The sequence below is a fragment of the Spea bombifrons genome, chromosome 6, assembly GCF_027358695.1.
Source record: "Spea bombifrons isolate aSpeBom1 chromosome 6, aSpeBom1.2.pri, whole genome shotgun sequence".
Taxonomy (NCBI): domain Eukaryota; kingdom Metazoa; phylum Chordata; class Amphibia; order Anura; family Pelobatidae; genus Spea; species Spea bombifrons.
This window is the reverse complement of record NC_071092.1, coordinates 22,931,383-22,944,249: the sequence shown is the minus strand read 5'-3', so window position 1 is coordinate 22,944,249 and position 12,867 is coordinate 22,931,383. Positions and strand designations below refer to the sequence as shown.

The 12,867-nt window shown below is 39.8% G+C and overlaps 1 protein-coding gene across 1 annotated transcript; it reads left to right on the top strand.

The window, feature by feature from the left end:
* The first annotated feature begins 3,130 nt into the window (after positions 1 to 3,130).
* On the top strand, positions 3,131 to 12,411 carry CBX7 (chromobox 7). Its single transcript, XM_053469968.1, has 6 exons — positions 3,131 to 3,565; positions 4,860 to 4,903; positions 7,626 to 7,691; positions 9,105 to 9,171; positions 9,528 to 9,861; positions 11,373 to 12,411. The coding sequence occupies exons 1-6, from the start codon at positions 3,356 to 3,358 to the stop codon at positions 11,528 to 11,530; spliced, it is 879 nt and encodes a 292-aa protein (XP_053325943.1). The 5' UTR covers positions 3,131 to 3,355; the 3' UTR covers positions 11,531 to 12,411.
* Positions 12,412 to 12,867: the final 456 nt, after the last annotated feature.

Genomic DNA, 12,867 nt, shown 5'->3' with positions numbered 1-12,867 from the left:
GATGGTCTGATCATGGATAGGGAAATTACACTAGTCATTAAAAACTTAAAGAATAACAAATCCCCGGGACTTGATGCGTACATGGCAGAGTTCTACAAATTATTGTCAGCTTAGATTACACCTCACCTGTTAGATCTCTATAAGGAAATTCTGCCAAGAGACAAACAATGTGGATTTCTGACTCATCGCCGCACTCTGCTAGTTCCAAAACCTCACAAAGGTCCCTCATTGGTAACTTCTTATTGGCCTATTACGTTGTTGAGCCTGGAGATTTTGACTTTGATCATGGCTTTTTTTCCCCTGACGTCAGAATTCGAAGTAGCTTAATCAAGAATAGGAAGGTTAGGTAGAAGGGTTGAACTTGATGGACTTAGGTCTTTTTTTCTACCTTATGAACTATGAACTATGGCTAAAATGCTAGACTTTTCTGAATGAAAATCCATCTCAAAGGGGATTTGTTCGGAGTAGTGGGTATATGTGCTGCAATAAGGTAGCGTGACCACATCTGATCAGAATGTTGACGTATCAAAATTATGGTCCTAATTTTTGAAATTTGGTTAGGAAAATTTATAATAAACCAGGTACTAAACTGGAAGGTTAAAGGTTTGGATTAAGTTTTAGGATGGAAAGTGGAGTACGTCAGGGGTGCCCCTTGTCCCCATTGCTCTTTACTATGTGTTTAGATCGCTTGATTAGAGCACTGTGTTTGACAAAATCTGCTAGGCTTTATCTGCATACTTTCATATAGCCACCAGGGCTACATACATTGGACAATAACTGGGTCCCACAGTACATTGACTACCTGGGTGTCTGACTAACTAAGGCCCCAAGGGCTCCGAACTATCAGGATTATACAATGTTAATAACGATCTGAGTTTAGGGGTTGGATGTCACTTCACCTGACCTTTTCTGGCCAAACTGCTCTTATCCTCTACATGTATTGCCACTTCTCCTTACTCAAACAGATATACATCTACTTCATAATACATTTATTTGGAGGGACAAAACACTCAGAATAGGATTTTCAAAAGTGCAAGCTTCCAGGTACCACCTGGATTTAAACTTGCCCAACATAAAATACCATAACATGGCAGCCCTCTTTCACTATGTGGATTGGATCTCCAATTAACCTATTTAATATTAACCAATTAACCAATTTAGATCAGGCTCTCTTTCTGCATATTTAACTATACTCCTTACTACATACTTCCTACTCCCAGATCCTGGACAAGGTTATTCAAACTCCTCTCCTTTTTACAACTATAAATTCGTGGAAAATGTTTAGAATGCAGCTGGGTCTCAGCTCGTGCTGTTCTCTGTATGTCATGGGTGGGTAACCCAAAGTTCCAGGAGGAGAGTGCTCACAATATTTTTAAAATATGAAGGCTCGCGGGTTTGACCACATTTGATAAGGTGGTGTCGAAAACCACTAGGAAAATGATTATGTATGCAGAGTGTAAATCTGCTTTCCCAGGTTTGTCCATACCTATTTTACAACTTATTCAGGCAATGAGCCTTGTATCCCAGGTATTGCAACACCGCACAGACAAGAATTGTTATAACTCATTGCATATGCTCATCACACAATCCTCAAGTGTATCATATTCCACTAGATTGCTATATGCATTGCTTAAATCTGAAACAGAGGTACAATTGTTACCCAGGGGTCTGCACACCTGACTAACGCATATCCCAACCCTGGGAGTGATTGATATTCAAAAGAATATTGCAAAAATCTGAAAGTTAATACCCTCAGCTACATATAGTCACATGTATCTTAAGTCGGGGCAAGCTTATGTTGCTACGTTAGATATTTATACACAAATGACAATAAAACGTAACTTTGAATTGACATCATGGTATTGCACCCAAGTGTCAAATGATAAGCCCCTCATAATGTTGCCTAGGTGACATTTTATGAGACGTGTACATTGACATAGACTACGGTCTCGTCTTTGGGCCCTTGGTGAAGATGTTGTGGACCGATGAGATACCAGTTGGAGGGAGGGGGGTGGGACTGGGATTGTTTATTTCATTGTTACTTTAGTCTGCTTTTTGGAAAATTGAAAATGAATAGTAGATAAATGCTGAAATTAAACTGTTGCATTACTGCTTTTTTTGTGGTACCGTAAAAAAACTGTTTTTGTTATTGATACATTTTCTTTGGCATCATAATGTACTGGTTATATATATATATATATATATATATATATAGACTTACTGTCTGTTTAAATAATAACCACCTGATTATAAAAACACACCATTTTTTAAATAACATTTTGGTAGCGCTAATCCACAGTTTTAATGAATATTATATAGGATGAATGAATATTGTTAGATCTGGGAAATGTTCTTATATAGGTGTGTAAATGGCATTTTCTTACATTTTGTGATGATTCATGTTTAATTACATTTATTTATATAGCCCCAGCAGAATCTCTAGCGCTTTACAATCAGAGTCGGTAGAATAAATGTAAGATCTGAAACAATAAACTGGTACAAAATGACAAAATGAGAAGAGGGCCCTGCTCTCTTGGGGAAGTGACACAGTAGGAGTGGACTGCTTGGAGGAGGATGAGTTCAACGAGTATATGATTTCTGAGTATATCTGATATATAAAGATGTAGTCATACTTGGATATCCAAAGATATGTACGTTGTCAACAGTATATATATATATATATATATATATATACACACACACATTATTCCCATTCTACATGCTTTCTAATATACATAATAATAAGGTAAGATTCTGATTCTAATGTTTTTCTAATTGAAGAACAATGTTACATTTTCTGGCCAGTTGGATATTTCTCTGGGAACAATATGATGGAATTTAGACTCTTAAAGAGTAGTATGGAAACAATATTTGATACATTTCTATGTAGTAACCGTCTTCACACAACTGAACATAGCAGATTTAGAGGTCGATCCTAAAGAGACCATTACAATAACTGAACACAAACGCCAATTGCAATGCTCAGCCATTACGAATTAGGACTGACGTGTTTCATAAGGACGTCATCTCCCGGTGGCTGGGTTACGAACTGCTCCGGCTCCAGTTGCTGGGTGACGTCAGCGCGGGTCAGGTTGGCGTGCACGAGGCGAAGCGCGCCCACGAGGCAGCAGTTCGTGATCTGATGTTGCGCGCTCCCTGAAAATGTTGCGCAGGTTGTAATGCGAAGGGGAGAGAGAAGAGGCTGTGTCAGGGTGACAGCGGCTGGCTACTGATAAACTGCACGCACATCTAATCCAATTGATCCAACTACCTAATCTGCACAGCATCGCTTTGCACGCAGGCATTGCGCTGAAGAGCCACAGCATTTGGACTTTGGGGTGGAGGTGGGCGTCACATGTGGAAGATCTTGCAGAAGCAGAGTACAGAGAGAAGCGGTGTGCTGCATCAGAGAATCGCTCATCAGCATTGCAAGGAGGTTTCGAGAGCCAGGGTTCTGGAGACTTCTTGGCACAGAGATAGAACTCCGGAGGTTGGCATGGAACTGTCTGCCATCGGGGAGCAAGTGTTTGCAGTGGAGAGTATTCGAAAGAAGAGGATAAGGAAGGTGAGTGGGGGCGTGTGCTTGCTTATTCTCGAAGTCAGAGCCGAGAGACGGTATTTCAGGAATGCAACTCCCAATACCTTTAATGTAGCTGAGTTGTAGTGCAGTAACGGCTGGACGGTGCAGTGCTGCCCCTTAGACATGCTATCTGTGGTTCTACAGGTGTTGTTGGACCGCTACTCCCATCACCCAAATCAAGACTGGTTTAGGATGATCAGAGTTGTTGCAACAGTTGGAGGATGCTAGTGCTGTGGTCCTCTAGATCCATTTAGACTTCGGTTACCCCAATCGATACTCGATGCAAGAAGTTCACAAATGATACTCGTGATTATTAGGTGATCACATAACCTGGCGCAGCAGACAATCCCATGTAGCTCTTGCTGCCAGTGGTGGGCACTGTTGGTACCGCGTTTCCTGAGTGCCGCATAGCTAAAATCCTTCATTTTAATCTGCTGTGTTTACTCAAATGCTCGTGTAAAATGATTAGCATTCCCTGCTTACACATCAGATAGGGACAAATATTATCTAATTCTAAATGATAGTTCGAATTATATTTAGCATCCTATTAATATCATGAAAAATCCAGCGATCCAAAGAAAACAGAGCAGTTATTAGCTCCCATGACACCATCAGAAGCTCTGATATCATGGATTGTGTACTGCATAGATGGTAGTAGATCTGATGAATGGCCTTGTCTGTTTCTATAAATTACTTACATCTTATCTCGATAATAAAGAGCAATAGCAAAATTAGAGTCATGTGTCTACTTTCGTGCTCAGTGTAAATGAAATATGGTAATATAGGCTTGAATGCCTAAATATATCACCAAACTATCAAAATAGGCTTTAATCTTGCATTGGTGATCCATTTGTTGGTGTTTTGCATGGTTTGTAAAGCCTCCTCTGGATCACTACGCTGGTTTAGGTTTTTTATTTATCTAATTTAAATGATTATACATTGTTTAAGTAATTTGCTGTCAGAATTATAGATACCTTTTTACTAAGCCCAATTCTGTAGTTAGTATATAGCGACTGAGCTGCTAGCATCACCATATGATTAGAAGTTGCTGAACTTTGGCACATACTTCATTCCAATTAGAGGTGTGACATCATTCGGCTTTTGGTTGTACTTGAGGTTCACCATTTGGTTTCCCAGATGAAAATGATGCAAATTATTTGGATAATAGGTGGGCTTCATTATAGATACTGTAGGGACACATACCCGGGTACTAATGAGCAGATTTTCCATCCATAATCAATTGTATCTTCTAATTGTTTCTTTCTACTGATCTATCCAGGGTAAAGTGGAATATCTTGTCAAGTGGAAGGGTTGGCCACCAAAGTAAGCACAATTCTAGTTTCTCTTTTGGTAATTTTTCCATCCATCCATCTTTCTATCTATCTATCTATCTATCTATCTATCTATCTATCTGTTTCTCCAAAGGAGGAAACATCTGCTTGTTGATTTTTAATAAACTAAATATTTGCCTGTGCCTGTTATTCTGTATTCATCTACTTATATACAATATAAAAATTGTATACATTATACAATTTATGCAATAAAAAATTGTAAGCATGTGTTTGCATTTCGTGCTGAACATCATCATGCCTCTGTTTTGATTCATTGACACGCATGTTTTCTGTCCTGCATGTACCCGATTACATGGCAAATTTTGCTATAGGCATGAATGTTGACTTTAACTGTAACATTTCTCAGTCCAGAGACCTGCCTTTAGCTCTTTCTATAGCAGCTCTACGATTGAAGTGGTTCCATGCTCAAAACAGAGTAGTGGTTGCCCAGGTGATGGAGAAGGGGCTTGAATTCTTGTATGGAACACTAGGTGCCGATCAGTAAAATTATGTGAGTGTGGGAAATTTGCACTCCAGTGCACATTCATGCACATATTATAGTCAGCTGCCATAATTGTTAATTCAAGGATCACAGACCAGGACATGCTTTTAAGGCAGGCACACTGGCACATGATTTCATAGGTGCGGAAGGAATGTAAATTACAGTGGTTTTTATTACATTCAGCAATAAAAAAAAATAATATTCTTGCCTTTCTATTGTCTATGTTTATTTAAATTTATAATTCTTAATAGATTTTTAAATGCAATGATTTTGTGGCTTGAGAATGTGGAATTAGGGACATTTATATATGAATCCAATCTGCTGCAGTTCTGTACAAGGAGGGGGTTGATAAACCAGAATAATGTGCATTGCGAGATCTGCATTGTTGGACTGCAATGTCAGAATTGCCTTCTAGAACATACTGTAGTCTAAAATAGCACATCTGTAATTTTGAAGACACTGGAATAAGATGGCTGGTCCTTCCATTCTATTTTAAGGATATAATATTATCATTATTAACAGATGGCTTGGAATGCATGCATTAGGAATTTCCTAATCAAAATGAATAAGATTGTTAAGATTTGTGTTTTGAAGGAACTGTAAGGCGAGGGTGAATGTGTTTAACGGCACAATATTTAGGCAGGGAAAACAAGAGAGGGAGACTGCAGTAAGATGCACCTGCTTCGCTATGCCTCTGCTTTGCGCTGCCTGCTTCTAGATAAGAACTGCCTATTGAATACGTCTTGTTTATCACCTCTAATCTGACCGGAGGAGTGAGAACTCAGAGGAGGGGGGGAGCAGAGAGAATGACGCATGAGTCATATGTTCACTTGTTTACTTCTCCCTGTGCTGCAGTGTGCGCAAGAACAGCAGAGAGGTGTGCACGTTCTAACCCATTTGCTACCTTGAAGGTCTGCAGAAGCAGTTATATAACCTTCTTGCAGCAAATCGGTTAATTGCTGTCAGCTCATATTGTAAATCAACAATGACCTTTTGTTAATATTATATTCAGTTTTTTTTGTCCTGTAAACTAATGTGGATGTGTTACCTGTGCGCACCATTGCTTCATTCCGGACTGCTTCACCATTTTATTACTTTAATAACCATTAGAATATCCGCCAAGGTCTCTTTGTAAAAGACATCAGTATTATATCATAGACGATATCCTATTATTAGAGTTAAGATTTTAAATAGATGTGCTGTAGCAATGTACTTGTTGCTGCCTAGTATTACAATGTGAACGAGTGTGTATAATATCATGTCTTTTGCATAATAAGGTTGATGACCTTGGTACGTTTAAAAGATTCCATTAAGTACCTTTGTGATTCCATTGTGTTCAACAAAGATATGTTTGTGAGCTCTGTTTTCGGAAGTAATACTGTAAGAAAGTGGTGGTGTCCTCCTTTGAGCTACGCTCGGTAAGTAGGGGTGTGGATGGTGTTGGGGGTTTAATTTGTAACATCGGATCTGATTGTGTAAAGAAGGAAGGCGTATGCACACTAAGCATTTTGGAACAATTTCATTATTTTTATTGATATGCACATTAGTAGCCTTGCCCAGTGCAGGAGAGGGTTTGGTGTTTCTAGGGAAGAACTTAGTTAATTTTCATAGTGAATTAAACCTCGAATGATCTTTCCGAGCATCCTAAAAATTCACAGGATTTACATTTTTGAACACGTCATACAGTTTTTTTTATGATGTCTTGATTAATGAAAATTTGTTTTTAGGTGGAAGATCCACATTACGCATTGATTTCCTGGAAAGACGGCCGTGCAGCCTTCACTCCAGGAATGCGAAATGGCGCAAAGACATAATACTCATACCAGTCAGGTGGCAGAATGATTGTTTTTGAATGTGGATGCCGTGGGTAGCCCATTCCACCCTATATAATTCCATTCAAGATTTATTTAGTAAAATACTGGCATGAAGAAGGCAGTACTCCGATTTTAGGAACATCAAAATGTCTGCACTATACACACTAGCTGGAGGCATGGCTCAGATAAACATCATTAAAATGTATGTTCTGTGAGGCAGAAAGAGCAATGGTATTGTGATGTGTGATGACGGCTGTGTTTTGGAGTGGCGTTTTGGGTAACAAGTGCTATCTTATACTGTTATACTGATCGTCTTAACAACAAATATATAACTCTTATACCACCTACCCCTGCCACAGTTTAGGTATTTAGCATTTTATTGATTCCTTGCATCCTAGATACAGCACATGGGAGCCTGAAGAACATATCCTTGATCCAAGACTTGTGTTGGCATATGAGGAAAAGTGAGCATCTCCCCTTCGATATTATTACATCAACAAAACACACGTGATAATGTTAAAATGTTACATCCATGCTATGTGTTGTAACCAGTTTTCCAATTTAATATAAAAACATGTAACCGGTGCCAGAGCCGGCCTTAGGTGTTCCGGCGCCCTGTGCGAACTACTCCTCTGGCGCCCCCCCTCACTACCCCCCCTCTGCCCCTTCAAACTACCCCCCCCTCTGCCCCTTCAAACTACCCCCCCTCTGCCCCTTCAAACTACCCCCCCTCTGCCCCTTCAAACTACCCCCCATCTGCCCCTTCAAACTACCCCCCTCTGCCCCTTCAAACTACCCCCCCTGTCCCTTCAAACTACCCCCCCTCTGCCCCTTCAACCTACCCCCCCTCTGCCCCTTCAAACTACCCCCCCCTCTGCCCCTTCAAACTACCCCCCCTCTGCCCCTTCAAACCGCACAGGGCGCCACACTCCAGGGGGCGCCGCCGCCGCCGCCGGGTCCTCCCCCGCCGCCACGGGGTCCTCCGCCGCCGCCGCGGGGTCCTCCTCCGCTGCCGCCGCCGCGGGGTCCTCCTCCTCCGCCGCCCCCCCCTCTGCACCTAAATGAAAACGTTGTTTTTTTTGTTGTTGGTTTTCCATGTTAAATAAAGTTAAAAAAACCAACAACAAAAAAAACAACGTTTTCATTTAGTTGCGGAGGGGGCGGTGGAGGAAGAGGACCCCGCGGCGGCGGCAGCGGAGGAGGACCCCGCGGCGGCGGCGGAGGACCCCGTGGCGGCGGCAGCGGCGGCGGGGGAGGACCCGGCGGCGGCGCCGCCCCCTGGAGTGTGGCGCCCTGTGCGGTCGCACAGGTCGCACACCCCAAAGGCCGGCCCTGACCGGTGCAGCCTTAAATAATTCTTTAATACTTCTGTAAGTAGTGAAGGAATAATTATAAAATGATATTTTTTAACTAGGCCTTTAAATATGTGTCCTTTACTATTATTTTTTCAATTGTATTTGCAAAAATGTCATAGTCATTTACACACTCGTCAAAGTAGCTGTGTGGTTTGGGCTTTATATGAGTCTTCAGATGACGCATCTTAGTTATTACAGGAAGTAAGAAGTGTGGATGAAGCACAACAGACTATGATACTCATTCTAAATTATTTTATCATTATGGCAACAGTTAAAAAAATGACATAATGCAATGCAGGGCAGTTGAAATAAAGACATTCTACTTCCGAGCTCTGCTACATGAATGGCCGCCACCCCCCAAATGACCACATGAAACGAGAGACTAGGTATTTTAAAGGTGATTAAGACTAATAACTATATTGAGATCTAAGTATACTAGTGCAGCATAATTTTACTTTCATGTGTACCATGAAAAGTCTGGTGTGACATTACAGTAATTTCCATTTTCTGTTTGTAATACAGGGAAGAAAAAGAAAGAGCTTCAGGTTGCAGGAAACGCGGCCCGAAGCCCAAGCGACTCCTCTTTCAGGTACAGATTAGGCTATTAAGCACTTACTTTAAACACTGATTCTACACAGGATCCTCACCTGAGATGATTTCATGATGATCCATATTTAAAGTGAGCAATGTTTTGGCAAAGTTCTAAAGCAATTGCAAGAGCAACCATTGGGATTTTCCTGATGCTTGCTATGCGTTTTGCAATTCACATATTTAATTACATGCCAAAATGATATTTTTTCTATTAAATTAAATCATGGTGTCCAAAATGATCTAGCTGCTTACATGACCTTGCTTTAACTAGATTACTGGTAGTAAATGTCCATATTAAAGACATTCTTTCAGGTTGGAAGATTAAAGATGTGGGTGTTCTGTATCTTCCTGCAGAGGCTTTATGGCATGGACCTGCGTAGCGCACACAAGTCCAAGGAGCGAAGCCTTTGTTTCTCACTGTCGCGGAGGTTCAGTGGTGGCCTTGGAACCAAACCAGCACAAGCATCAGCGGTGCCAGAGAAAGCCAAGTCCCTACAGTTCCCACTCAGCAAGCAACGCAAGGGTCGCAAGTTTCTGTGCCTGTCTCGCAAGAAGTTCCTTCGGGTCTCCACATATGAGCCTTTGAGCCGAAGAACTGAATTCTTTGCCAAGGATGATGAAAAAGAAGAAACTCAGGTCATCAGTGACTGGCAAGAGGAGAAACAAACTGAAGAAGAAAGTCATGAAGGTAAATCTTTGTTATTAACATTCAAAGAGACGTCATATGATAGAATGTGTTGCTGGATCAACATGTTTTCCTTTGCTTCTTAAAGCATGGTATATTTTAACATTTAGAATAGTCTTGACACAAATCCTGATTTAAATTGAAATTTTATTTTTATCATTTTTAATTTGATGTATATTTCATATAGTTGTTGTTTGCTTGTTATTGCTGTCTATGCCTTACCATCGTTTCTTTTTTAGTACTAAATGCATTGTGTGTATCTCATGGTTCAGATTTATGTTGATTTGAATTATTCTGGCAAGTGCTGGAAGTTTCTGGAAATAAAAATGGTGTTTTTGTTGTAATATTTTTTGTCACCAGAGAGGGAGCTAAGTTGTCTTTAAAAGAATGACATCTTTTCAGCTTACATTCCTCTATTCACTAGTTATTTCTTTTTTGAAACATTAAGGAATATTGATTCACTGTATGTGCAGTCAATGGAAAATCTCTCTGCACTTGCTTGTTAAATACATGCATTGCATTTACTTTTCTTCCCTCTCCCCTAAGATATATAAATATCTAACTTTGACTTAAAGTGTTCATATACAGAAATAAATGTTCAAAGCAAGGAACATCTTCCAGGCAGGAGTGTTACAAAGGGCATTAGTGTCTTCGGAGGAGTCATGCCTCCCCTTATCCAAACACACATGAGTTACAGATTAACACTGCCATATCTGTTTATACTTGGATACCATTATGATGTGCACCGAGCATAGCTTTAGAAAAAGATAAATGACACAGCTAATAGAATTTGGGGTATATGGTCAGCTTCTTTAATCAGAGCATCATGTAAAGCAAATAGAAACAATGATGTTCACATTATTATTAAATAAAATAGACAGACTCTTGATATGAATGATATTTTAACCACCGTATACATTGTCTAAAGTATAATGGAACTGTCTTTGGTTCCAGCACAAACACCGGGCCGGATTCCATCGTAAACAAAAACCTTTTTTTTTTCTTTACCTCCTTCAGAAGGAAAGCAAAACAAACACATAATTAGAGTGTTTGTAAAAGAATAGGAGATTGCATACAAAGAGTTGTAAGCTACTCAGGAAGCCAAACACAAATAAACTATAAATGTTTCTACTTAATAGTGTTTGATTATTTCATATTGAAAGCATACATATCTTAGCTGACAGTTTCTTGTGCTAACTTATAGCTAAATACCATTACATTTTCCATGATTGTTATTCCATCTAATACAGGGACCTACGATCACAAAGAATGCTTCTTCCTTTTGGGGGAATGGTCCAGAACATAATGGACGCTTATTAATTTGTATGGTTTCAATGGTTTGATGTTTCCTTTAAGATAAACTTAAATTCAGTAGGCCACCTAGCATTTACCTAGGAATTGTACATTATGTAAACATGGAAGTGAATGCTGTGCAATTTTTACTTTTGATCTGTATTTGCTTGTCCATCTCTTAACGGATACTATAGACAATGATTCTGTGTTGTTTTTTGCAGATGACACAAAACCAGCTGCTCCACAGCATTGGCTCCCTGCTCTTCCCAGGCCCAGTGAAATCACTGTTACCGACATCACCTCAAACTCCATTACGGTGACTTTCCGTGAGGCTCGATGTGCAGAAGGTTTTTTCCGGGACCGTGGTGGCGACTGCTAGTTGCACCATCCCTCTGCTGTATCTTTCTATTTTATTCCTCTTCCTTCCTCCTCTGAAATGATGTTTAAAAACTGGGAAGAAACACTAACACTACCAGTGGTAAAACAAGCATTTTACATTTCCCTTTCAGAGGTCTGTGTATGAGTAGAGCATTGGGCCCACACTAGAAAGGTGTGATCTTTCCAAAGTATTTCTTATGGCTCCACAGATATATGGTGACTTTCCCAAGTTTGCATTATGTATTAAAAATTATGAATGGACACTCTCCAGGCTATCTCGAAAAGAAGTCTGTAGTCCAATATTATTGCGTTAGGGATAAGTACTATATGACCTTGCTTACTTAGGAAATAATCATATCCTATTCACTTTATCAGTCAGACACACAATCCCGTTACCATTAGATTTGATGATCATTTCACAAAATAAAAATATGGGTTTAGTTTGTGCTGTAATGTGGGGCTAAGCAATCTACTTGTTGGCCTATAACACCAAATATCCTCAGCAATCCTCCATCTATCCTTGGTGAAGGGCTTTGTGGTTCAATAACAACTGAGGGGGCAATAGGTTAGCCATCCAATCCTTATACCAAGGCTTGGATTTTAGATAGTTACAAGACATAAAATATGAAATTATGGCAAGACACAATACATCTGTATTTTGTAATACATTAATTGCAAAATTTCAGGTTTTACATTTTGTACACTATACTGTAATAATAATCTTTTGTACAGGTTTTAGCATATCTGTCTATAACAATTTCTATCTGTCCTAAGTAATATTCATTGCCAAATGCAGGCCATATTATCTTAATCAAGAAGACATTTTGTACCTACACCTGCTCCATTTCTGTCTATACAAATGCAATGCCTGTTTATGTAGAGCTGTAATAATCTAAGCAAACAATTTTTCACACAACACTAAATCCATATACCACAAAAGTAGACAACACGTGGCTACTTCCAGCTGTCGCTGAACCTCAGTAACAGAGGATAATGGGAATTGACTGTGGATGGTGGATTGCCACTCACCTATGTTTTAATGCAACCAGAAATCTGCAGGAAATGCATATACCACAATCCATAATATGGCCTTAGAACTATTCCCATGCTTTGCTACTTTTAGGAACAGGCCTCTTAGCAAAAAAGCAATCATACTATGGTTAGGTTCACAACATTATGCCATAATCTATTATAATGGGGATTGTAGAAGAAGGAATCAATACAAGAAAGATATCATTGTAGAGCAATGAACACAGGGTAAAGGAACCAATCGGTAGCAGAAGGAATTTTGGTGGATTTTTAAATGATGCACCTTATTTTGCACTAGGGAATGGGATA

Coding starts and splice junctions, on each gene's coding strand:
- CBX7 (XM_053469968.1), top strand. CDS start 3,356: ATGTGGAAGATCTTGCAGAAGCAGAGTACAGAGAGAAGCGGTGTGCTG. Junction 9,172..9,527: donor CCAAGCGACTCCTCTTTCAG/GTACAGATTAGG, acceptor ATCTTCCTGCAG/AGGCTTTATGGCATGGACCT. Junction 9,862..11,372: donor TGAAGAAGAAAGTCATGAAG/GTAAATCTTTGT, acceptor TGTTTTTTGCAG/ATGACACAAAACCAGCTGCT.